Source organism: Taeniopygia guttata, chromosome 1, assembly GCF_048771995.1.
Source record: "Taeniopygia guttata chromosome 1, bTaeGut7.mat, whole genome shotgun sequence".
In the NCBI taxonomy this organism is placed as follows: Eukaryota; Metazoa; Chordata; class Aves; order Passeriformes; family Estrildidae; genus Taeniopygia; species Taeniopygia guttata.
The window spans coordinates 22,332,470-22,358,653 of NC_133024.1; the positions used below are offsets into that span (position 1 = coordinate 22,332,470).

A 26,184-nucleotide genomic window follows, 5' to 3' on the forward strand; every position below is an offset into this window, starting at 1 on the left:
CCCAAACTGTGCAGATGGGTGCAAGGGGTCTGTCCCATTTAAGGGAGCTCTTGGTACCAACACTACATACAAGTAAGTCTGTTTCTTGTTACCAGAGTTTAGTAAAATATTTAAATAAAGGGAAGAGAGGTTGGCTGGGGTAGAGGAACAAGGGGAAAATGAATGCTTGACTGTGTGGTAATTGAGCAGATAGAACTTGTGGCTAACTTTGTATGGCTGTCTTCTTTTAGAGCAACTTTCTCTTTTTTTTTTTTTTTTCTGCTCTTGGTTGTTTCAGGTGGAGTCCTCAAGTGAGAAGCAAATAAAGAGTCCTCTTCCATCTTCAGAAAGAAAACCTGCTAAGCTAGTTAGGAGCAGATCTTTAGAAAAGTCATTGGACCTTAATGAGAATGAAAATCTTCCAGAGAAGAGCAGTGCTTCAGATAGTGAAGAAGGTAAATCTCTTAACAGTTGGGTTCTGTAAGACAATATGACTTTGGTGTTCCATCTCACTTGCAGAGAAAGTTAGAGAACTTTCTGATCTTATGAAACTTGTTTGCTTATTTGCTTCACAGAATTGCAGCAAAAGCATTTTTTTATCTTTGTTTCTGTGGGGGAAAAAAAAAAAAGTTGTTGGGTGTTTAGAATGAAAACAAAGAAATTGTGGTTTTCTTTCTCTTTTGGTGGGTAGAGAGTTGCCAACAGCTTCAACTAAATGTTTATTGACAATGGGGTGGTGCTAATTTCAAAGATGTTTCTTTCCTTTGTTTGTGTTTCTTGGAAACTGAGGGGAAACATCTCAGGCTGTATTTAAGTTTCTGAAAGATTCCCCCAACCCCCCTTCTTTACACTTACACTATCTTAAGGCTTATGGGCTTCATTGTTATTGGTGGAGTAAGCTGAGGAACTTACTGAAAGCCCAGGGTTTCAGGAGAGCATTGTGCATATTCTGAATATGATCTGAAGATGAAAAACCTGAATGGATATCTTGCAGCAACTTTCACTCTCTGTGCTAACAGGATCTTAATAGATCCTAATACACAAACCTCATAACTCATATCTCATTACCCAATACAAGATAGAAGAAACTCGAGTGCCTTGATGAGAGACTTGTGCCAAGGTCTGTCAATGCTTGTCCTGTGGTCCCACAGATGTCCCTGACAAGTTCTCATTTTTCTGTGGTGAGATTTTCACTTACCCTGAGGAGGTTTTCTGTGCCAAAGGGCTGTAGTTGTTCAGACTGATCACTGAACATTGGTGGATATTCTGTAATATCTGAATCTTGGATTCTGTAAATGCCTTTAAAGTGAAGTGTGCACAACATATATTGGTTCCAAGGTTATATGGTGGGGAGAACATAAAAGACAGAAAACCCCAACAGTAATACTGTGCTCAGTAGCAGCTGTGTATTTCTTTCACGTGCAAAGAGAACTTACTTCATCACTTGTTGGCAGGAATAGAACAGTTTAGTTAATTGAAGGCAGTTCTTAATCTCGCTAAGAAATTTTGTGTCTTGTAGTTTCAGAGTTGACAACTGAAGTTGTTTGCAGGTGTGATTATGGGGGTGATTGCTGAGGTGTATAGGAAAGCTTTCAGAATTATTGATTGAGTTGGCTGCCTTCAAGTTGTGAGTTTTGTCTGGGGATATGCTTATATTAAATTAACTTTGCTGTTGCTCGCCCATACTGTTAATGTGTTGGCTTGAGTTCAGATTCAACTCAATGCATGTCATTATCATTTTTGTGAATATACCTACTTAAACAGGACATTCTCCTACACACTTAACAAGCTTCACAAATTAATTTACTCTTTCGCCGGTGTATCGCTTAGAGCAACAGAAAGTTCTTGCCTGTGGATGTTTTAGATATTTTGCAGCTTTCCTATCTTCCTATTGCTGTATCTCTCTTCTGTCTCTGTATTTTATTTTTTATGGCAAAGGTCTCCAGTGAAACTGATTAAAAAGTAGTCCTGTTGTCTTTCCTGCTGCTAGTTGCCTAAACAATAGCAGTAAATATTCCCTGTAATGCCTGAATTAGTGATGTTGAATAAATAGAGCATATTAAACTGGAGATATCTCTTTAATAAGAAGACCACTGACTTCATACTGCCTTTCTTATTTCTTTTCCCTCCCCAAGACTAGTCTTTTTTTTATCCAGAGCAGGATTTTCTAGACTCACAACATTAATCTTTTCTCTCAGAATCTTCATGCTTAGAATTTTTTCTTCTATTTCTCTGTCTGCTTTCTGTTGCAGTTACCCCACACTCTTACAAGGTGAATTCCTTCATGCAAATGAAACTACCTTTCCTACATGGCAAAGGTTTACCCATGTGAATAATTTCTCTTGTGTCCTCTGGCTCATACTCAGGCTGCCCAAGGAGGTGTCCTGGCAAATAAGGTGAGGGGCAAGCTCAAGACTGTTGTTCTTCACAACATTAATTCCCTTGTCCTAAGCAGTTCTCACCTTGGGGATGGGGGGTCTGCATCCCACTGTGCACCACTGGCCTATTGACCTGCATCTTGGTGTTTTTGTCCAGTTCCATAAATCAGTATAAATTCTGAGCCATGACAACCTTTTAGCTAAGCTAAACATTAATATCTGTGGCCTTAATTCTAAATTTCAGAAAACAGATTTTAATTCAAGCATAGAATACATTTTTCCAACACAGGGCCAAGAGATCTTTATAATTTCCTCAAAGCTCTTTAATATATAGGGTAGTTTGTTCGTCTGTCTTCAATGACCATGTTCAGCAACATTAAATACTTCAAAGAAAGAAGGGGGAAGCAGGATATAGGGAAAACAGTATTTTTTGCTAGAAGGCTCTACTGTATACAGGGAGATCACACATTTCTGTTCTTCTTGTGTAACATGACAGACTTACTGGTGGTTATTAGTGTGTACTAATAGCCACCTTAAATGTGATCTGCGGGAGAGCATAACTGCCTGCACTGTGGTGCTGCATGATGGCCACAGCAGAGGCTTTATTGCTTGCAGATAGTGGTATATGGGCCATACAATGTTTAAAATACAGAACAGTTGGAATTAGGTTCAGCCCTGTGTTAGTTGTACCCCTCTTTCCCCCAGTAAAACATTTTGGATATACATTGTATGTAAGGAAGAGCAGTCCTGTTATCTTATTGGCATTTTAATGAAAATACTAAAAGGATATATTTTGTTGAAAAAATAAATTATAAAAAATAAATTTAAAAAAAATATATACCTTGGTGTTTGGAGGATATATGTTTAAGTCACCTGAAGGCAAAACGTGGTGGGGATTTTTTATCTTGTGAACTGGAAAAAGCTAGCATTATGGCAATACTTAGTAGCTCCCCAAGATAATTCTGTACTTAAAGTATAGGAGAGTTCTCTGAAAATGGTTAATACTGCTGATACAGTCTTTAAATAGATGATGTCTGGAATGTGTTCAGTTCCAGGAACTGGTTTTATTCACTTGATTTCAGGTATTTGGTTAAAAGCTTCTACTTACATATCTTTCATGCAGCCTGTAATTTTTCCCCATCCCCAGCAATATAGAAACGTCCAACAGTGCTAAGATTTGCATACATACTTTTTAAAAATCCTGATCCTCCCCCATCTCTGTGGAGTGGAAAAAATCAACCTTCTTACTAATTTGTTTGATAGCCTCTGCTCTTACTGGTTCAGCTTTCTTAATTTGCTTATGGTATGTGGTTAGCTTTTTGCTGTTGGTTGTTGAGGGGAATTTTAATAGCAATGTTTTTCTTGCTGCCTCTTCCACCCCTTTCCATTTTTTGTCTCTCTTTTTTGCACTGCAGATGTCTTTAAGCCTCCGCCATCTCTGCTGCATAATGGTATTATATTCAAACATTATTTCACAGCTTGCCTTGCAGTGATGAAAATGACCTTAGGAAGTGCAAGGCAGTACTGGGGGAGAGAATAGACCTGCTGTTGTTAGGCTGAACCAGAACACTCGGGGTAATGTGTTTACCTCTGTGTTTTTGGGTCCCTAGGGATCTTTACCTAAAGTCAGAATAATCTCATGTTCTTTTAGCAGACAGCTCCAATTCAGCTATAAATGTATTCAGGTTAAGAAAGTTGGTGTTGATAAGTGTATGCTGCTGAGGGGTTAGAACAGCACTGAAAGTGAAGGACTTAAACTGATATCTCTGTATTTACATGAAACATTTTGTTAATAAAGAGCATTTGAAGCCAGTCTTGGGTAAAATGCTTTATGTTGCCCTGCTGTTGTGAAAAACAAAGGCAGATACAAGTTTATCTGTGTAAAATGAAACACTAGACAAACATGCATCTTCACTTGTAGCAGAGATAAGTGGTTAAAGCTGCTTGTTGTCTGAATTGCAAGTGTATAAAGTGTGTGCTTATTTATTGCTATGCTACTGTTTGTGGTCACTACAAAATTTATCTGTAGAAATTTAGGATTTCTACAGATAAATTTTAAGAAGCCCGGATGGAAGTAACTTGAAGCTTTCAAGCTCTTGGTGTATCCCTGCGACTTGGTTCCACAAATGTGGAACTTGCAGAGTTTATACACACACGCATCTTCCAGACCCATTGTCCAAAGACTTTACAGTTTTTCTGGAGAGCAGCTGTTTGAATCCTAACATCTAAAATAGCTGATGGGCCTGATATGTAAACCCAGGTTTAGCTTTGATTTTCTGATTATTGCTGTATATGCAGTATGCTAACACATACTGCTGCATGTGCTAACAACAAAAAAACCCCTTTGTTTCTTCCAAGAGCTGAGAAGGATTGTAAGCAGAAAACATATTTCTCAATAGATACTCGTACACTTGACACTTCATTGACTACTCCTTACTAGAGACATGACCATATAGAGCTAGTGTAGACAAATTAATTTATGGGAAGTTTTGTATAGACCTGTGGGTGCATTTTCTTCAGACTCACTAGAAAGAGGACAGATTCAGAGTAATAGAGCTTAGTAGCAAGATCTGCACGTTAAGGTAATAAAGCATGGGCTTTGTAAATATCATAAGTTGCCCTGGCTTACCAAATTACTTTGCATCAGCAAAGAAATAGTAGCTGTCCTCAGGCATTTCAGGTGAACATGAAGTTGAATTGTTTAGCTCAGGCTCCCTGGGGCAGAGGTAACTTGCGTTACCGTGTGTTTGCTAAGACATATACAAATAGCTGACAAAGCTGATCTGATGCTTATCTGGTGGCTTGATCATGTGTCTGGGTGTCTTTATTTTTTTTTTTTTAAGTGGTAGCAGATTCCTTGGGCATGTCAATGTCCAGCTGAGTAGCACTCAACCACAGTAACTAGGTTTGAATTGCCTGGTAGCTGATGCCATGCTAGCTGATGCACAGTAGGCAGGGGGAATGTTAGAATCAGTAATTGAAACTTCCTGTCTCTTAGCAAAAGAGAGGATGTGGGGAGTGCGCTCTGAAAGGAGAGATCTGTAATGCTGAGGTCTTGTTTAATTAGATCAAACTTAAAGTTCACTTGGCCTGCCTTTTGTTAGATTCATTAGGAGAGAAAATACAGTGAGCATAAGCAGAAAACTCAGGCTGAATTTCTGGCTTCCTGCAGAATGTTTCAGCGCAACAGAATTAATATTCTATGTGTAATGACTGTGTATTGACTGATTAAATAGGCCTCTTGAAATGTGTGTTTGCTTTCTGTCCCATCTCATAATTGTGTGGAATTACAATTGCATAAGCAGAACACAGCGTGGAGAGGAAGTCAATCTCTGCAAGTACAAAAATACAGCACTCACACTTCATTTTTGGGGTCCTACTCTGAAGCCTGATGAGATCAAGGAGAGCTTTTTTGGAGGCAGATGTTCTAACAGGCTTCTAGCAGGCTAGGAGCAGCACTAGAGAGAGAGTCTGCTCATATGGGACTGGGTTTCCTTGGGGACTGCTGTGGTTGTTCAGTTGGTGCATTTGCCTTATCAATACTGACTGCTACCAAGCCAGTAATGTTTTAAGTGCTGTAACCTTAGCCGGCAGGCAGGTTGTGAACTACAGTGTGATATTCAGTCTCCCTTTGCATTCGTGGCTGGCACTGACCTTTCCTAGCCCTGAGCATTCATTTGTATCATTTGAAAGGTTGGCCATCCTGACTTGTGTCTGCCTGCTGCAAGATTTGCTTTTGGGCTGCTTGTTTCATTTTAGTGGTGCTGGGGGGGGGGGGGGGGGGTGCTTGTTTGTCTTGCTGGTAATTATAGTTTAGGATTGATTTGTTTCTAAAGCATAAGCAGATTGAGTCGAGATTGGCACAGGAAACTGCTTGCCCTCCAGGATTATCGTTCTATCCCTTATCTCTTGCCAGTGTGCCTGAGAAAACCACAAAGCTGAGTCATGCCAGCAACCACCAAGAAGCAGAAATAGCAAAGATCTGTGCTGCAGCCACAGAATGCCACTGAGGTGCTGAGTGGCTTTGAAATAGATGATGGCATTTGAGCCTCTGTGTGCATTTTTGGGGACTGCAAAATGGAGCAGGGTATCCCTTGTGTTCCTGTACAATAAGTATGGAGTGAAGAACTGTTTGGGAGTCTACCTGGTCCCTTAGACTGTGGGCCTTGCCAGTATTACAAGTGTTAAAAGCAGAATTCTGAAACCAGACACAAGAAGAAAACTGTTATGGTTTTACTGTCCTTCTTTCTTGCCCGTTGTACAATAGACACATGTATTAATGAATATTATGCTAGTTCTTTCCCCAGTGTTTCTTGCAGGATTAGTAAAATACTGAAGGCAGAATTAAAAGGAAGGTACCTTTTGCTGTTAATTTATCAGTTGACACAGGAAAGTGGTGGTAGGGGTGTGTATTTGAGAATCAGCTCTGGACTTTGTTCTTGAAAGCAACCTACCTACCAAACCATTTGCTGCTACCCTTACTGTGTTTCTGAGAGTGAGAAATAAATGCTGATGCAAGCTTGGGAAAGATTTAAGCTGTAATAAAGCCTAGAATGCTATCAAGGTTATGCATAATACTGTTCTTAACCTGATCTCTGTCTTTCTTAGCAGTGAAGGAGACTGTCTCTGACAATGATCTCTATGGGAGACTTTTTATAAACAGAGTTTTCCACATCACTGCAGACAAGATGTTTGAAATCCTTTTCACCAATTCTCACTTCATGCAGAGGTTTCTTAATTCCAGGAGTATAGTAGGTAATAAACTCTTCACCCTTCTGCCTGTTACAAGCTACCCTGAAAATTTTTACCTCTGACAGTTGCTAAATAGGACTAAGTTGAATTTTAAGTTTTTCCTTGCTTTAAAAGAATTTTAAAGCTTTAAAGTTTCACTATGAAAGAGAATATTTAAAGCTAGACTATTGTTTCCCTAGGTATGCACATTTTGGAGTAAGAACCTCATTTCAGTGCACCCCAAAACTACATCTTAATGCCTGAATTTTGAGTAGGTTAAATACTCAAAATTGATGCATTCTAGCATATTTCTGATTACATTGTGTCCCAGAAATAGTGAAATTTCTATGGCTGGTACACAGGCAAAAATCACTGCATCCTCCTAAATGATACTCACAGGCTTTAATTTTCTGGATGAGTAAATTTTATTCACTGAGACTGTAAGAACAGAAAATCAAGTCAAAAAGGTAATATTTATTCAGTGTCAGCTGGGAAGGCAATGTGGCAAAAGCTTTTGATAATGCTAAGTGAACCTATTCGACTATAAGCAAATGGGAAATGGCATATTTTCATTTAATTGCTTACTCTTTTCTCCACCCTATTTCAGTAGATTCAGGCTCAGCTATTCAGAGCCTCACCTTTGTTTATTAGCAAACTACATGGGTATGGTTATTCCTGGAAAAACCCCACAATTAACTGGAAACAGTTTTCTGTCTTTCCTGCTCTCAAACTCCTGCTCTCAAACTCTCAAGACATGATAAGACAGATATTTTTTATGTGAGATTTTGCATACTTCTCATCTAGATGCTGTATCAACCCCTTGGAATAGAGACTCCAATGGCAATCAGTTGAGGACTTTGACGTACACTGTAACGATTAACAATCCGCTCTGTGGGAAGTTCACAACTGCAACTGAAAAGCAGGTACTGTGTGCATGTATGTGTGTCTGTCTGGTGCCCTTTAAAGCAAGGGACAGGTCAGTTCTATGGTCTGTCAGAGTTCTGTGAACTGAATGTGCATCTGCAGCTTAAAGCATTACTGGGCCATTACTGAGCCAATGCTTATTAAATGAGAGAGGCTTTCTACCTTTACAGATGGCTGTAAACTCCCATGAAACTTGTGGGGAAAAGTATTAACATCTCTTAGGAACTGGGGGGTGAAAAGGCACAACTAAAAGCTTTCAGTGTCCACTTCTGGCCTCCCCAGTATGAGAGGTGAAGAGCCTAACAAAGGGCCACTAAGATGAGGAAGGGATTGGAGCATCCCATATGAGCAATGGCTGAGAGCTGGGAATATTAAGCCCAGAGAAAAGAAGACTGAGGGGCATCTTAAAATTTATAGAAGCATCTGAAGGAGGGTGCAGAAAATTGAGTAAGGCCACAGATTTCAGTGGTGCCCAGTGACAGGAGCAGAGGTGATGGACACAAACTGAAACACAAATGATTCCTTCTCAACATCAGGAAACACTTTTCCACTGTGAGGGTGACTGAGCAGTGGAATAGGTTGTCCATAGAGATTGGGTACCTCCTTCTTCCTTGGAGGCATTGGAAACCCACCTGGACATGGTCCTGGGCAACCAGCTCTAGATAGTCCTGCCTGAGTTATTGGACAAGACAAGCACCAGAGGTGCCTTCCAGTCTCAACCCTTTTGTAGTTATGCTTTGGGAAAGATGTCAAAGAAAAGCTGGTCATGAGGCAATGGCCAGCCTTGTATCTGGTATTTGAGGTGGCAGTTGGGAAGTCCTGATGCTGCCAATGTTGGCTTTAGCAGGAGGCATCTTCTCTTTTCCCACCCCACCTGTATTTGATGTTCTTAACTGGTATTTATAGTGGTTCTTCAGGCTTTCTCTCTCCTTGAGTTCACTTGGAGTTGGTTGATCCAGCCTAAGGAACTCAGGCTGAAAGGGTGGGGAAGGGAGGAGAAATTTGTGTACCATGAATATACCTTCTTAATTTTATTTTCTTTTTTGATAGATCCTCCATAAGCAGAGCCAGAAAGGTCAGTCTTACCAGGTGGATGCTGAGGTGCTGACCCATGACGTGCCCTACCATGATTATTTCTACACTGTGAACAGATACTGCATCAGCCGCACATCCAGTCACAAGTGCCGCTTACGGTGAGCCTATGTGCTGCACGGGGGCAGGGTAGAAGCCAGGGCAGGGATGTTCTGAGTTGATGATCACTTAAAGATCTGCCAGCAGCACAGAGAATGTTAGGTTCTCTTCTGAAAAATAAGCTTAATTTATCTCTTGTCACATGTATGCTGTGCTTGGATCTCATTAATACAGTGAGAAATTAACCGAGATGTGACTCTGAGGTATGGAACTCGTCTACGAGACTGAACTGGGTCCTGACCAGCCTTGTGTTCTTGAGTGCAGCTGTGCGAGTGGGAGAAATTGGAAAAAAATTGAGATGCTTTATTAGAAGGTTTCCCAGACATCCTTGCTAAGGGCCTGTAGAGGAGAATGGTTTCACAGGAATGTGCAGGGAAGATAGAATGTACTTAATTTTGCAAGGAGGGTACTCAAATGAACGCTATCTAGATACGGAATTTCCTCTCCCATTTGTTGAAAACATTGTAAGTGGTACTGTCTTTAGTAAGAGCTTTTTTCTCAAACTTAATCAGTACTCAGGAAAGGTTAGCAAGACTGGATTCTCTTTGGCTAATCTCAGGCAGTGAAACTACGGAAAACTCCCTCTCTACTGGGAGAACAGAAGGAAGGTCCTTGAAAGACTGCTTTGGATTTTTTTTTGAGTGAATCATTATTTTTCTTTGAGACCTAGACTTGTTTTTTCTGAGACATGGGACAGCCCTAGGATAAGAGCAAAAACCTACGTCCACATGGTGCACAGAGCACACATGTATAGAACAGAAGGCACGTGGTGATGTTACAGCTGGCCTTACTAAACTGTGTTTAAAATGGCTCGGAAACTCTCTTTGAAAGGAGTTTTGTTATACCATACACAGTGGGCTTAAACTGATTTGGAGGATTACTTAAGTTGAAAAAAGTGTATTCTAGGATGGTCTTCTTGACTGAAATCAAGGACTTTTTCCTTTATGAACAGCTTTGGGATTCGCTCAGTTACAAGCATGCCTCTGAAGGATTCTAGTCCAATTCATTTTTATTCTGGAAGCAGTATTGATTAGCTTTACCTGAGGAATGCAAGTAATGCACAGTAGGAATGTCATTTCCCCCTCTGTCATGCTCATGGAAAGATAGATTTCTGTCTATTCAGGGTAGGATGTGAGCACTTGATGTATGAGTTGTGATAAAGAATTTCACCTTCTGCTATTGTAGTGCCCATGTAATATATCATGTGTACACATACAAAGTAAAAATTATGACTTTATTATCTGGAAGCCTTTTAAATGTGTGTTAAAATGAGAATGCTTAAGAGGGTGGAAATCATCTGGTAGTCTGAGTCTCAAGGAAAACATTCCAAAATGTTTCCCATACTTTGGACATTTAGATTTTGATGCTTTAGCTAGAGATGTCTTTGCTACTGTCTGTCTCTTCCATTTTTCAATGAAAGTGCTGCCCAACTGGAGAGCAATGGCAGTTCCAGTTAGTAATGCAGATTTTAGACATAAACTGGAGGGTGCTTCTGATAAGAGGCTTCTGCTATCACTGTGCTGCTTTTAAGAGTATTTTTCCATTATTGCATTCTGTTTTCTAGGGTTTCTGCAGAAGTGAAGTACAAAAAACAGCCTTGGGGCCTTGTCAAGTCTGTAATTGAGAAGAATACCTGGGGAGGAATACAGGAAAACTTCAAACAACTTGGTGAGGCATTTTTTTTCTTTGTGCTGGACTAAGCAGGCTACCTTTGCTATGTATGTTTTTGTGTCTCTCAAACCTGGCTCCTAGAAGAATGGCTTGAAATAAAGGCAGCACCTAAGCAGTCTTAAAGACAGAATTTCCTGTCATCAATGTATCTGCCAGTTCCAGGGTATGAAAGAAGCCTTGTGGCTAACAAGGGGCTCTTGTATACCTGGCCATAATGGCTTTCAGAAGGAAACACAAGGAGCAGCAGGAAAGCTGTTATTCTTAACTGCATCTGCTTATCTCTAAGAATTTCCTTGACTGTGCATATGAGAAGAGAAGCAGTGGCACTTGGCAGGCTCCATGAATGTCTGTTCACAGCCTGGCCAGCCACTGCTGCAGCCTCAGAGTCTAACACAATTTCTAGCCTCAGTATAACAGCGTCTTGCAGTGCTCTTCCAACTGCTGTCTGGCATAGCATTGAACAATCCTGCCTGGGCTGAGTGTGTACCACCTCTGCAGAGTGTTCCAAGTGCCCTCTAGAAAATAGAACAGGGGTGGAGGTCAGGGTGTAGTTTGCCAATTACCTGCTTCCAGTTCATGTCCTGGAAGGTGTGTTTGTTCCTCTCATTGCCACCTTGAATATCTCACAATTTGTCTTCAGCTTTGTTTTTGACAGTTTGGTAACCTTTTTTTTTTTTCCACTGTAGAATCAGATCTCCTTATGGAGGAATATGCAATTAATCAATCCATAGAAGACTCTGGGAAATTACTTGCTTTGAGACGAAGGCGACGCACTTTACACCGGGGTTTGGCAGAATCACTTCCCAAACGCTCTTCCCAACATTCCTCTGGTGACATGGGAGTAGAATCCCAGGGCAGCTTAATAGGTAGGATTTTTTTATATCAAGTGTTTTCAAGAAAGTATAAGTCTTAAAATAGTGCAAGAGTAGCACTTGTATATATATTGCTCTTGTCTGTGATAGCAAATGCTTTAACAAGTTCAAGCTTCTTCAAGCTTGTATAAAATATATTTGGAGCATGCATGATCATTTTTAGCATGAGTATCTCTTGAAATGAAGGCTTATATCACCTTCAATTTTAAAGCAAACAAAAATCATCCAAAATCTTGAATACTGCTCTGCATCTGCAAAGGTTTGAAAATGAGATTGGATCAGGAGAAAAAAACCTGATTCTTGTAAAGTTTTTGAAAATTTTTTTTCTTCAAATAACTGCACACACAGGTCATGAGTTGATTGAACTTTACCACTTGCCTCTTGGCCCTGTCATCTCAGCTTTGGTTATTGATTTTTAAAGTTAAGAAGTCTGTTTCATATGCTTCTGTAATTTCTGGGTCAGTGAAGCATTTCTTGCAGTTCTACTGCCCTTAGGCACAACAGACTTGGCCATCAGCATATACAATGTTAGTTTCACCTGGAGAGAGTAGGAACATCTGTGCACTAGTTTGCACCAGGGAATAGTAGATTCCATGACAGAATTTGAATTGTAAACAGTGAGGTAGGAGCAAGTACACTTACCTAAAGAAGGAGACAACACTGAGTATAGATAGCACTGAGAATATTTGAATCAGCAGTGTGTGTAAAGGACTCTTTACCTATGTGACATTACTTCCTAATGACTTAATTTTGCTACTGTTGCGTCACCTTTTCAGATGAGCATGTCTGCATGTACACAACAGCTTTTGTATGTCTTTTGTGCAGGGCAGGATGTGCAAAATTAATTATATTTAAAGATCAGTGTGCCCACAATGATACAACTGCTCAGTTTGGAGAGAACATGCACACTCTGCCCCTCAGTGTCTGATCCCTGTTGCCTTCTGCATAGCAGATGGCCTCTTGCAGGGCTGTTTTCAAGACAATAGATAAACCAAGTAGGGATGGGACAAGTTACAGGAAAATGTGACTGACATTGGTTGTCAGAAAGATAAATGTGAGGAGGAGCACAAGCAGGAGAGAGAGCCACACCTGTCTGCTGTGTGTGACTAGCAGCACATATGCCTGTTAGTAATAGATGGACTGCAACCTTCTCAGGCTATTCAACTTTAATGTGACCATGCCCCAGCATTGTGTTCTCCCCAGCACAGTGGGTAGGGGGGATTCTGATGGAAGAGCCTGACTGTTCAGCCAGCTTCAGAGATGACTGCAAAAATGCCTTGGTGAATGTTGGAGGTGATCCTGTGCACCTACATGACCTGATTTTTTTTTTTTTTTTCTATCAGAAGTTATTGAGCTATTCTGTGTGAAGTGCTGTGCATTGACATGTATCTATCTGCAGAAATCCTTTAGGAATGTTCTTTAGTACTTTTTAACCTCCTTCTCTTCTATGCCCTATAGGAAGGAAAAGAGATGCAGTAAGTAGGACCACCACCATCATTGTAGTAATGAGTGTCTTGTAAGTACTCACTTGCATTAAAGTGTTGCTTGGCCAAGCTCATCTTGGTTTTTGTCTGTATTTGTTCCTCATTTGCATGTTAAGATTACATGTAGCATGATAAACTAATTTGAGTGGAACATGTGGGTATGAAAGGGGAATGGATTGACTTGGAAATGACATGCAGAATGAAAATGCTGACTTGTCAAACTAGTCTACCTTACGGGTTTTCTTAGGTCTGATCGTATTAAAAAATAAAGTCTAGCATCTACTAATTCCAAATTTTAAAAGTTCCAAGAAGAGATACTGGTATTTGTTTGCCATTACCCAGCTTAATGGTAACTGCTAAGAATTGTTCAGATAGATATTAATTTTCAGTATAGTGCTGCCCTACACCTTTTTTTTTCTCCCAGGATGCTGGGAGGACTTGTTTCCTTAGATGTCTTTAGCTATGATCTTGTGTTTGTAGCACTGCAACTGAAATTGTTGCAAAACTTGATTTTTTTCTCTTCTATCTATAGTTTGCTGCTCTTGGTCTTGCTGAATATAACACTGTTCCTCAAACTCTCAAAGATAGAGCATGCAGCCCAGTCCCTTTATCATGTCCAGCTTCAGGAGGAAAGCTCTTTGAAGTAAGTTGAATTCACAATCTTTGCTTGCTTTCTTCTTCAGCTTATGTCAGAATCTGATCTAAAGAAATAAATTATTAACAATGAAATCGAGTGGCAAGTTTTCAGAAGTGGCTGGGGCTTGCTGTACTCCTGTGGTCTATGCTGAAATCCAGTGACATGTCTGACTGCATCTTGCGGTAATAAATTTCTTCTTTGACAGGATGTTTTGGGATAAATGTTAACCTTAGTTTTGCATTTATCAGCCTGCTGTGACTCATCCTCTGTGAATATCATAGTGCTGATCACAGAACTGAAGTGTACATCCTGTGTGAACCAGCATGTTCTCAAACGGAATGTTAAAGATTCATTTAGCTTTTTAGCTTCTCTCTGTGAGTCTCCTAAATCTCCTCTCCTTCACAAACTTTCGTACTCAGACACAGAAAAATGTTGCTTCCTCTAGAATACAGTATCAACAAAAAAGTTAAAAACCATATCCTGATTTTGAGTGTGGAAGGGGTGTGGGGACCTCCCATAGTGACCATCTCAGAACTGGTTAGAGCAACTTTCTTCCTAAGAAGGATCTTGCTCCCAGAAGTGTGGCGCTCACATTGTAAACATAATGTGAGCACAGTTTTTTCTTGGTGGCTGTTGCCTGCAAAGGTCTGTGGTACTAGCTTCAAGAAAACAGGGATTGCAATTCAACTGCAGGCAGCTTTGTATGTGGCTTTTGTAAGAGGATGCTTTGAGCAATGGTGGCAGAGAACAGTTGCTTTTAAAAAGGCATTAAGGTGCTTGTTTCATGTTTCTGATGTAATCTCAAATCTTTTTCAGCATATCCCCAGAAATTGTATCAAAAGAGGAGATGCCTCAATATGATAAGGAGCAGGTTAAGCATGTGAAGGGAGTTTTAAGAGACTCAATTGAAATGCTTGAGCAGGTAGGTCTCAAAATCTTTCCTGGTGATGTTCTTGTTTCTCAACAACTCAGGTTTTCTCCCTTGTATTATCATAGCTTTTGTTTGATGTAGTCTGGTGCTAGATAAAGTTTTCTTGATGTGTTTTGCCCTAGTCTTGAGTTTAGTTAACAGGCAGTGCTTATGCTTCTGATGTTTTGGGTTGCTTTGGTTTTGAATTTGTTTCTTGGAGGGTTGGGGTATTATTGGTTGGTTGCTTTTTGTTTGGGTTGGTTTGTTTGTTTGTGGGTGGGCTTGTTTTGTTTTTGTTGGTTTGGGTTTTTTTATTTGACTAAGATGTAAGTACCCATGTCAATTTTCTTAAACTTGTCAAGTGCTTAAGAGAGGTGTTAATGCAATTCTGAATCATGACAAAGCAAAGACTGGAGTATTTCAAAACAGATTCCCTTTTATAAGAACACTCTTATTAAGATTTGTGAAGTGTTTTTCCATCTTATTATGGGGTTTCTTCATTCAGGTTTATCCTGGCATTTGCTCAACACTACTCTTCTAGATATTGGCAAGAGCTTCACTTAGTGTTGGTATCAAGGGGCCACCTAATCTCCAGTGAAAAATAAATTCTGCAGACCATATGTTTCTAAGAGGCTCCATAGAAGATAATCCTCCTTCACAGTAACTTAAAATTTTAGGCTCTTGTATACTACAGACACACACACACAAAAAAAAGAGATATGTTGAATACTGTTGTGTCTCTTTGACTCTGAAGTCCGGGAGTGTTAAATCCTTACAATCCCTAGGCTGCAATTTCGACTCAGTTACCTGAAGGACAGTAAATTCATGCTGTAGTTTATAGTAACTACTCAGGAATGCTCTAATTTTAATTTTTATTATTATATCTTGCAATGTGATGGAATGAATTATTAGTTTAGGAAATCTCAAGGGGGAGTTCACATGTACCTTTCTCCATCATTTGCTTTGTTCTTCCATGCACTAAAGGAGGTTAGAAAAAGAAGCCATTTTTTATACTCCTTGTTTAGGGGTGTCTCTGCATGCATAACTAACCATTAATCTATTAATTAACCACTTTGATCCTAACTTGAAAAAGCCTGAGTGCCGGAAGTTTCACTTTAGAGACAAAATTTAGAGCCCTTTTTATTTTCTCTGCTTACTATCCAAACAATTCCTAATTCTGAAGTGTTAAGTTTTTTTTTGAACACACAGTGTAAAAAAAAAAAAAAAAAAAAAAGTGAGAATTTAGCCACCTTTTTCATCCAGAATAACACTTTTTGTCTGGAAGTCCTGACACATCTTAATGCTTGCCACCTTATGTTTTTTGAGGATTGTCAATAATCTAAACATGTTTTATGCACCAAAATGCACTAGGAGAGCCAGGTAGTAAAAGAAAATTCATGTTGTGCTGCCATGTTCCTTGGAGTATTTACACTGAACATTATCTGTGACTAAAAATGAGTGGGGTGGTTTATCTACTGTGCTGTTGTCTGGTGAGGTGTTAAGACTTTATCATCCTGGATGGTTAGTATTTATAAACTCCAGAGTGTAGCTGTTAGGAGAGCACAGTAAGCCAACTGCTTATAGAAACAGGGAGGAGGAAATCACATGAAATCTTTAAAAGAAAAGGAAGAGGGAGACTTTATTTGCCTGATATCACTCACCCATGCAGGAGACTGACTTAAGTAATTGGTGGGGGCGTGGATTGTATCTTCACAGCTGAAGATTTCCCTTTCCATGCTCCAAAGAAGCTTTGACCACTTGAACAGGACACAGAGCAGCAAGACTGAGAGTTAATAGCCACATCAGCTTTTCATTCAAGACATCAGAAGAACACGTGTGTGCGAGGACTTGTGGGGTAGGGACTGTAACTGTCTCCTCTGGACTCTTTACTGTTGCACAGAATAAAGGTTTGTGGAAGAAGTAAGTTGGGTTCTGCATTGCCATAGCTTGGCAGTCCTGTCTCTCCTGCCAGCCTTCTATCCTGGGGAGTCTCCATTCCAAACAGTGCAGAGCTCTTGGATCCAGGGTGAGTGAGGGCAGCTGTACTGCTGGTGGATGGATCTGAACATTTCAGAGGGGGAAAGACACCCACAGCAGATAACTGGGCTCGTCTCTTATGAAATTGCAGCTTGTTATGTCAACATAGAAAATTACCATCAGTGAAGAGTGTTTTGGAGAAAAAAGAACGTTAGTGGATTCACAGCCACAGGATCTTCATAGGCTCCTTTTAGCCATGAGGACCTTGCTAAACAAGTCACCATCTTAAGGATGAATATGCCCAAGATTAATTAACAGGAAAGGGTTTTGTATCTCTTGCATACTGCAAGCTTTGGCAGGCTGTCTTCTACCATGTGTTTCCAGCTTTCCCAGAGAAATTTCAGCCCTCGGTGTTTTCCCTCCATCAAGGGCTGTGCTTCAGTGGTGTGCCCACTGATGATGAAACTCCTTTTCGCGTGCTTCAAGCGTTTTCCCAAGCAGGTTGAGGGAAAGATGAATACAGAAAGAAAATCCAAGTAAACGCACTGCACTCTCCCTGGAGGCTGGGCGGTGTGAGGAGAGCAGCGCCGGCCCGGGCGGCGCGCAGCCCGTAGGAGGGCGGCGCGCAGCCCGTAGGAGGGCGGCGCGCAGCCCGTAGGAGGGCGGCGCGCAGCCCGTAGGAGGGCGGCGCGCAGCCCGTAGGAGGCGGGGCGCAGCCCGTAGGAGGGCGGCGGGCAGCCCGTAGGAGGCGGGGCGCAGCCCGTAGGAGGGCGGCGGGCAGCCCGTAGGAGGGCGGCGGGCAGCCCGTAGGAGGGCGGTGCCGGCCCGTAGGAGGGCGGCGCGCAGCCCGTAGGAGGCGGGGCGCAGCCCGTAGGAGGGCGGCGCCGGCGCGGGCGGTGCGCGGCCCGTCGGGCGGGGCGGGGAGCGGTGCAGGCTCGGTGTGGAGCCGAGCGGGGGCGGCGGTCCCCAGCCCCGCGGCCCCACCTGTTGCGCGGCCCCTTTAAGGCAGGTGCCCCCGCCTGACGGCGGCACCGCCCCCCGCGCGCCCATTGGCGCGCGCCGCCGTCAGGTGGACGGTCCGGGCGGGGGCACCGCCCCCCGCACACCTCGGGGCGCGCGCGGCCAATGGCGGGCGGGCGCCGCGCGGGGGCGGGGCGGGGGCGGTGGCGCGCGCGGGGCACCTGAGGCGGCGGCGGCGGCGGCGAGAGCCGCTCCCGGCCCCGCGGGAGGGACGGGGCGGGCGGGGGCGATGGAGGAGCCGCTTTGCTGCTGCGAGTACGTGGACCGGCGCGGCCGGCGCAACCACCTGGCGGCGTGCTGCTGCGACTGCGAGGAGCTGGACGACGGCTGCGACAGGTACCGGCTCCGCGACCCCCGGGGGCCGCCGGCTGCGGGACGCCCTCCCGGCGGCGGCGTCCCTGAGGGACCGCCGCCCTGAGGGCGGGGGAGCCGCGCCCCGCTTCCCGGGAAACTTGTCGGGAGAGAGGGAAAGGGGAGGCGGGAGCGGGACGGGGCAGGGGCGGGAGCGCGGCTGTCCCGGTGCCAGCCGGCGCTGTGCTCCCCGCGCTCGCAGGTGGCTGACGTGCAAATCCCTGCCCCCGGGAGCGCTGCAGAGTATCGCCGACACCATCGCGGACCGGCTGCGGGTCCCCTGGTTCTCGGGGGCCGTCAAGATCAACGTCAGCCTCGTGCCGCCGCTCGTCCTGCTGCCCGTCTTCCTCCACGTTGCCGCCCTGCACTTCCTGCTGGGGCTCATCGTCCTGACGTCCCTGCCCGTCGTGGTGCTGTGGTATTACTACCTCACCCACCGGAGGAAAGAACGGACTCTCTTCTTCTTGAGCCTGGGGCTCTTCTCCTTGGGATATATGTACTATGTGTTTCTCCGGGAGGTGGTTCCCCGGGGCCGCGTGGAGTATTCTCAAGTGGTCACTCTCACGTGTGGGTTAATTCTTATGCTTGCAGCCCTGTCTCGAGCCAAGAAGGACCCTGGCTACCTTCCCATCCCAGCAGGCGACGAGAAGCTATCACACCAGGGTTTGCCCAACGAGAGTATTAGAGGGAGCTCCAGCGGACTCCATGGCATCTCAGGTGCTGCCAGCAGTCGCGCTGTGAATGGGGAGGCTAAAGGTTATTGCAGGATGTCAGCTGAGCAGCCAGCAGGTGTGAAAAAAGACTGGTGCACTAAATGCCAGCTGGTTAGGCCAGCCCGAGCAGGGCACTGCCGGCTTTGTGGCAGGTGCGTGAGGAGACTGGACCATCACTGTGTCTGGTAGGTTTTGCACTGCTCAGGCTCCCTGTGTTCCGAGATCCCTCCTTTTTAAAGTAAGCGTCTTTTTTTACAGTCCCTAGCAAATAGAGTTGCTTTTGCTGTGTGCAACACCTTATGACACTCTTTAAATACAAAAAGCTTCCTATTTATCCTTTAAAAGAACAGTTAGAATAACTGTTTATTCTAAGTGGATTGACCTGATGGCTGAAAGCTTCTGCAGCGTACTTCAGAGTTGCTTTTACTTCTCTGCTGCTTTTCATCAGTTTGGGTTTGTTATTGGTGTGGATTTTCTTGAATTTGTTTTTTTTTTCTTTAGACTTGATCTGTGGAGCACTATCAAACCTGCAGTTCAGTTGCATTAGTGCTCTCCTGGGGCAAGGGAACCCAGAGCTGCCTTTTGGGTGTGCCTGTGGTACTGGAACCAAGGGGCAGTACTACCCCTACTAAAAAATTAATGCAAACAGTCTGCTGCTGTTACCCTACAGGTCTATTGTCTTGTGTTTGTAACCTTTCTGTATGAAGTTATAAAGATTCTTTGAACATTTTTCAATGTTCTTAGCCTGTGTCGACTGGAAGCACCTTGGAAATCAGGTTCTCTGACAGCTGGGGGAGGGAGAAGAAATAGAAGACAGTTTCTTTTCTTTTTTTTTAAGCAAAGTAATCTTTTCTTTCCTTTTGGAGGATTAACAGCTGCGTAGGGGAGCAGAACCATCAAGCTTTCATCCTTGCACTTTCCTTCTTCATGCTCACCTCTGTGTATGGGATGACCTTGACCCTGCACACCATCTGTAGGGGCCGAACTCCGTTTTTGGCATTGTTCTACTGCCCCGGGGCCTATTCTGACTACAGGTGAGATGTCTGTCTGGGAGAGAGCTGGGGTGGGAGCAGGCTGGCTCAGGTGGCTTAGTTACTGTTCCTTGTTCTTCTGGCTGACAGACCTGAATGCAAAGCACTCCCTAAAAAACTCTGGAAAGCAAAGATGTATTTCTGCTTTTGCCAAGGTGAGCAGCCTGAGACTTGGAGAGAGCTCGCTATTTATTTGGAAAAAGCTGAAGGAGCTAGGATTTGAAGTATTTATTGTGTTATATATATAGATGTACTTTTAAATATGTATGCAGCCCCCCCCCCCCCCCAACCAATGCAGGTAAATGGTCTGACAGCCTGGAACCCACACACTTTCTCTCCCTCTCATTCCTTTCTATTTATCTAGTGACTCTCCTCCAAGTTATCTGCCTAGAGCATGCTCTGTCTGGCAGTGAAGGTGGTGGGAGCTGTTGAGCTGTTGGACATGAGTTCAGAGACACAGATGGGCAGAGTACTGCTAGTACTCAAGTGACTCTTTCTGTTTTCCATCTCGTGACCTGTAAAGTGGGAGCATCCTGGGGTCCTTAAATAAGACCTGAGCACCATTATAACAGGAAGAGTGAAGAGCTAGGTTGTGTGACAGCAATGTGCAAGAGTAGTTCTGCAGTAAAAGCTCTCATTAAGTAAACCCTGAAGCTTTAATTTTGAGAAAGCCTTTAAGGATTATCTGATGAAAGCAGCAAAGTGAGATCACTGTGGCAGATGTAGACAGGGATTTGAAAGGATAGTGATTACCAGGGAAAATCACTTTAAAGCAGCTGCTCCAGTACTAAATGGCTTCCTTCCCATCTTTTTCCCTGCTGCCAGCTCTGCTCTGTCGTTCACCTGTGTATGGTACTGTGCCATTGTAACAGCTGGCATGGGATACATCCTCCTTATCCAGCTGTTGAACATCAGCTACAACGTGACTGAGAGGGAAGCCCGGCTGGCTCTGCGGGACAACACCGGGCACAGGCTGCTGGGCGGGTTAGTGATAGACACTGGCCAGTATAACAGGGGACTCCTGTGCAACTGGGGCCACTTCCTGAGCCTCGGGTCTTCTCCTCCACAGCGCTCTGCCGAGGACATCGTGTGACACCCCTCTTTCTGCAGATGGCGTTGGTCATGGCTCACTGACTTTGTTTAGCAGGGGAGCAGCCCCTCCCACCAGGACTCCTCACACAGCATTTCCTCGTGGTCATTATGTGGGCTATCCCTCACTGACAATAGCAGATGTTTTCCCCGGTGGAATGGTTCTTCACATGCTGTCAGCCAGCAATAGGATGCAGAAAGCCGTAAGCCATATGTCCAGGTGGGGAGAGGAGGAGCCTGCTGCCTTTTTCCACCGTGGGAAACAGTGAGCACAAGGTTTTGAGAACTTGAGTTTCCCTTAGATGTGAATACTGGCATCAGGAGGAACCTGCTGCTGAGCTTCAGAGAGTGCACTGGTTCCTGCAAAGGTTAAGGAATCCCTGGGTTTGTACCTATGTGTGGCATTTTGGAGATATCAGAAGAGTGAACTTTGGAAACAGAGAACAGATGGACCCTTGCAGAAACCAGGCTCTTTATGTCTAGGCAGTCACTGGGCAGTGCTCTCCTCTCTGGTGCATTTATTTATTTATTTTTACTATCTTTGATTCCATCCAGCTGTGTACATGCTTCTATTAAGTGCCTTTGTGAGCTGCGTTCCTGTAGGACTTTGTAAGATCCCTTCACTTCTTGACCCCTAAAGTTGTTATTCCATCCCTGTATGCCTGAGTGAGTGAAAAGAGATCCCATTGTTCTTTCTGCAAGCTGGGTCTGTATTGGTTTGAAGGCTTTGCTCATCTCCCTCAGAGTGTTTCTGCTCTGATTATTGGTTGTGACATGTGACAGCAGGTAAATACACCAAGTAAGGAGTTTGAAGCACCACATGACGGTGAACTTTGAAGGCAAAACAAGAGTGCTGTCTGTCTGGTATTACTGTAGCTTTATGGAAATTACCTTATCCTATATCTATGGGAGAAGGGAGTCTGTGGGAGAGTAGGCAATTCTGCTAGTAGCATGTTTAGTAGGTAGCATTTTGGTTGTGTTGCTGTTAGCACAGTGATCTTGTCTCCTCTCAGCCCAGTTACTGTGGAGCTGCCTGACTGTAGATCAGATTTCTCAAGCCAAGGTACATAGGGAGAGGTGGAGGATGTGTTGGAGGTGTTTGTTTTTGGGATAGATGACCTGTACTGGCAGGTAAATGAATCTGTTAAAATGTGCTCTGCAAGAGTGCTTTTTTGTCCTCATCAACCTGCAACTGTATTATGGCCTGGACTTGAGCTTCAGCCAAAATAACAAGGTCTTGGTGGCAGTGGTTTCTGGATTTCATGGGTGGGATTTTTTTGTTGCTTTTTGTTTTATGTATGCTGTTGGCCCTGCAGTAATAGGAAAGGTCTGTCTGGAAGAGCTCAGGATCATGGCACAAGAATTACAGTTGAGCCTAAGGTGCAAAAGCAGAGATAGAGCTTTGTCCTAGCTATGATGTTTTCAGATATGTGCAGCATGTGTGGGTCATGCCTGCCCCTGCGTGCGTGGGCATGACAGGCAGCTGGGGGCTGTTGGGGAAGTGATGCACATTTACTATGCTGCTTTGTGATAACTTTGAAGAACAAATGGATAGTGCGTGGTGCCAAAAGAAAGCAGGGTCGGGGCTGTCCCTTGGGATCCCTGCCATATTTTTTGTGAGTGCTCTTCAATATGTCCCAGTTTAAGGTAAAGACTGTGTCTCTCTTTGCACTGTTTCGTTTCCTCAAGTGGCATATTTTATAACCAGCAGATAATTGAGGAGCAGCTGCATTTGGAATGTGGCTGTACAGTTACTGAATTTCCCTTATTTCTTCTTCCCCCTTTTCATCCAGTGAGCAGTTCTTTATAAGGAGGTAAAGGGACAGTTCTTCTGCTTCTTACCTCTAACCAAGCACAGTAGAAGATTCTGACCACCTTCTTGACCCTAATGTGAATAAAAAAGTGCCCAGCTGGACTGTGCAAAGTGTTCCTTTATGACCTTCTGTTTGGAGCTTGAAGCCTAATCCTAGGAGTTCAAATTGAGACAAAGTAGCTTCCACTTGAGTTGTCTGTAAATGTTTCCATGGCACATACCTATTGTGTGATGCCTTCTGAGATGATATCAAGCTTGGCAAACCTGGAGATAAGGATGCTGTGGGCTAGCAGGATCTTCTTAGATCTTATCCTGCTGGCACTGAGGAAGATAAAGGCAGAAGGACTTCCTGGGAAATGAACCCCTGCAGTGGACACAGCCGATTTGTCTGTCCCTGTGTGCTGCATGCACAGGAATCAATCATGTACCCTCAGGCTGAACAAGCTCTGGGAGCTTTTGCAGGCTTGAAATAAGTGATTTCTCAGAGTCCTGCTACTCCTGGCTGGGAGAAAGCAGGGCAGATGACAGGGCACTTCCCTGGCAGTGCTAACCCTGTGGTGCTCACTTGCTCCCACAGGCAGAGATTGGTTGCACCTTTGCAGCCTGTCTGTCACTGTAGCCTGTCCCTTGTCTGTTAGTGAGTGGGAGGTTTCATCTGAACTGCTTACACTGAGACTCTCTGGGCTGTTCTCCCAGGCAGTGTGGAATGTCCAGTGCAGATTAGGAACAAAGGACCTGAGACTACTGTAACCATTACATACCGTGGTCAAACATGCTCCAGTAGAGTGGGGGCAAGGTGCTGAAGTAAATTTCCTTTTTTGCACTGACACCAGGGGGAACTGAAACCATTCAGGGCACTAAAGGGTTGCAAGGATGGAGGTTTTTTTCTAGGAGGAAAATGCAGTTCTGGATCCTCAGTGAATAGGAGGTTCAGGTGGCTGTAATCTGCATAGTAACGGTGACTGTTTCTTTAACGGCATGGCAATGGCTTACCTCTTCTTCCTGATAGGATTTGCTTTGTGAATGCGTTGGGAGATGAGAAGCATAAAGTAATATGATATTTGAAAGGCATCTAAATGGGTGGAAGAGTTTCAATCCCTTCAGATGCATATGTGGGAGTTCTCCTTTTCACATCCCTGAGAATTAGCAAGAAACCTTTGGAGGGTAATGCTGCCTTTCCAGTTATTGCAAGGGCAAGCTGTTGTGATCTGGTGTGCTCAGGAACAGTTTATTTTCTGAGTAATTTCCCGCTGAGCTTGGTACTGACCATGCTGGTAGACAAATGTTAAAATCTAGGCATACAGAGTCAGTCCTTGGGCTCCCTGTGTTAGTAGCTTCCTAGATCCATGCTGCCTGGGGGTTGGAGCAGTGAGAAGCCTGCATGTGACAGGGCACTTGTGGGTTGTGTGTGACCTTCAGGCAAGGACCAGTGTCTCACTTGTTAAGCTGTATGCCTGGCAGTGCAGAAAACAGTACCCTGCTGGCTCTTGAAAGTTCTCCCTGAATGTGAAGAGAGGACCTAAAGATGATCAAGAGCAGGGGAGGATTTTGGTAATAGCCAGCCTCGATGATTTTCTACCGAGACTTTGGAAGTTAGTGTATCTTGCTTTACCCATGACCTTTTAACAGAAATTTCTTGTTTCACAAATAGTGTGGACTTCCGCAGACCAGGCAGCTCTTAGGGGGCCAGGGTTCTGGTTTTGCTGGTGTTGTGGTGTTAGACCCTCAGAGTCCAAATGCCATCACCCCACTGTTTGGTGTCTGTAGTAGGAGCAGTGCACCACTAGATACATCCTGTAAGTGGTGGCTTGGCACTCTTTAACTGTGTCCTCGTGCATTGTGCTTTTTTGTAGGCGAATCACAGATCCCCATGTCAACTGTTCCTCCATTTAACTTGTCCTCAAATGACAAAAGTCACTGGTGAGCCTGAGCTGGTGCTGCTTGTGACTCCTAATCACTTTTCAGCCTTCATGCTATGATGGTGCTTTTTTTCCCTTCAAAGTAGGTTGCTTTCAAGTGTCTTAATGAAACCATTTGCTGTAAAATTTCTTCTGAAGATAAAATGCATACTGCCTCACTGCCTAATGTCTTAATAATGTGCTTGGTTTTTTCCTCCTATATGAATGTATATTGCCTCATTAGGGCAGGAAGCGTGTGTGATTATGGATGTGTTTTCCTGTATTCCTTTTAGTGAAAAATTCCACAGTTACCTAGGACTTTTTTTTTTTTTTTTTTTTTTTTTGCCACTATCAGGATGTTCCTGCAGCAAAAAATCTGTTTGCAGACAGGCGAGGTTCTTTCTGGAATGTGGGAATTCAGCCTCCCAAGATCTTGTATTTATGGAATTCCTCTACTGATAATGTGAAGAGTGATGGGCCCTGGAAGAAAGTGGAAAGTATTTTTTTTTTAAACATGAACTTTAGGAAGAAAGTTTGTGAAACATTTGTGAGCTTTTTTGAAGAGACTGATGTGTGTATGTTTGTGTCTATTTTGCATCATGTTCAGTGTTTCCAAATGGGTATTAAATGAATCAAAATAAATTAATGGAAAGGATCTGTGGAGTGGCCTGTTGATTTATGTTGACACATGCAGGCAGGGTGAATGATCAAAAGCTGCCACTATCTCATGGCTATTCAGCTGTGAGCTGGACTTGGGAATAAGGGAGCAACAGGCTAGAGAAAACTTGGGAAACAAATGTTCTTCTGCAAAAGTTGACCTTTGGGTTTGTTGGTAGCGAGATGAAAGAGAGACCTACTTGCAGTTCTCAGCATCCTAGGAACATTGCCACATGGTTGCAATTTGAATGAGGATCTTCCATCCTGTGCGCAATGCATTGTCAGTATCTGAGGAGGTTCCTGGCCTTTTTATCCTGTGTCTTGCTTTCCCCCCTGATACCTGCCCACATAATACACCCAGAACCCCAAAAAGGAACAATCTCTTGCTTTAAACCCATGGATATTCTCCTTGTAGATAGTGGGAAGAAATATAACCTTTAATTCTGTTGGTATCTTGGGATAACTGCTCAAAGTCAAGATAACTTTTAATAAGTAGACTTACAGGCGCCTTTGATTGTTCCAGAGCTCTCCTTTGATTTGCCTGGGTGGTACTTCTGTCTGCTGTTCAGCTGTCTGTTTGAAGATAACTTTGCACTGCTGACAACAAGGACCTTCCAGCAGGGTTTTATTTGGATGAGACTGTTGTTTGTAGAAGGTTGTCAAACTTGGACACCCAAGCATGACCAGCTTTGTTAACTCCAGTGCTGTTGATGGGGACAGAAGAAACTTCTGTCTCTCCCTAGCTTTTATTTTTTTCCTTATATTCCCCATATTATTGTGTCTGGCTGTGCTGGCCTTGCAGAGCAGGGCCATGCCTGGAGTGGCAGCTTCTGTGCTGGGAAGGCCAAGGTGCACTGA

The 26,184-nt window shown here is 43.7% G+C and overlaps 2 protein-coding genes across 13 annotated transcripts in view; both read left to right on the forward strand.

Annotated features, from left to right (window-relative positions):
• Nucleotides 1-16,701, forward strand: part of GRAMD1C (GRAM domain containing 1C) — a 52,579-nt gene extending 35,878 nt beyond the window's left edge. For 4 of the 7 annotated variants that reach the window (XM_030265725.4, XM_072925161.1, XM_072925150.1 and 1 more), the window contains 10 exons: nt 278-434; nt 6,966-7,112; nt 7,893-8,011; nt 9,063-9,205; nt 10,768-10,871; nt 11,561-11,740; nt 13,205-13,262; nt 13,763-13,873; nt 14,684-14,789; nt 16,494-16,701. In XM_030265725.4, coding sequence (XP_030121585.4) covers nt 278-434; nt 6,966-7,112; nt 7,893-8,011; nt 9,063-9,205; nt 10,768-10,871; nt 11,561-11,740; nt 13,205-13,262; nt 13,763-13,873; nt 14,684-14,789; nt 16,494-16,571 — 1,203 coding nt within the window. In that variant the 3' untranslated portion in view covers nt 16,572-16,701. The remainder of the gene's footprint in view (nt 1-277; nt 435-6,965; nt 7,113-7,892; nt 8,012-9,062; nt 9,206-10,767; nt 10,872-11,560; nt 11,741-13,204; nt 13,263-13,762; nt 13,874-14,683; nt 14,790-16,493) is intronic. The other 3 variants (XM_030265733.4, XM_072925154.1, XR_012054330.1) reach the window with 2 other exon arrangements.
• Nucleotides 16,702-17,880: 1,179 nt separating this feature from the next.
• Nucleotides 17,881-25,324, forward strand: ZDHHC23 (zDHHC palmitoyltransferase 23). Of its 6 annotated transcripts, XR_012054390.1 has the most exons (6): nt 17,882-18,110; nt 18,328-19,023; nt 19,705-19,872; nt 20,695-20,853; nt 24,625-24,772; nt 25,025-25,324. XR_012054390.1 is itself a non-coding variant. In XM_030265828.4 (5 exons), the coding sequence occupies exons 1-5, from the start codon at nt 18,004-18,006 to the stop codon at nt 21,225-21,227; spliced, it is 1,419 nt and encodes a 472-aa protein (XP_030121688.4). In that variant the 5' UTR covers nt 17,881-18,003; the 3' UTR covers nt 21,228-25,324. The 6 variants fall into 6 exon arrangements, 5 of the variants coding, with proteins under 5 accessions (XP_030121688.4, XP_030121709.4, XP_041570273.2 ...); XM_030265828.4 differs by having other exon boundaries at nt 17,881-18,110; nt 20,939-25,324; XM_041714339.2 differs by having other exon boundaries at nt 24,625-25,324.
• The last annotated feature ends 860 nt before the right edge of the window (nt 25,325-26,184 follow it).

Bases quoted from the DNA above. Each gene is read 5' to 3' on its own strand.
- ZDHHC23 (XM_030265828.4), top strand. From the start codon at position 18,004: ATGGAGGAGCCGCTTTGCTGCTGCGAGTACGTGGACCGGCGCGGCCGG. The intron at 19,024-19,704 runs GTAGGTTTTGCA...TTCCTTTTGGAG, and splicing joins CTGGACCATCACTGTGTCTG to GATTAACAGCTGCGTAGGGG. The intron at 19,873-20,694 runs GTGAGATGTCTG...CCCTGCTGCCAG, and splicing joins GGGGCCTATTCTGACTACAG to CTCTGCTCTGTCGTTCACCT.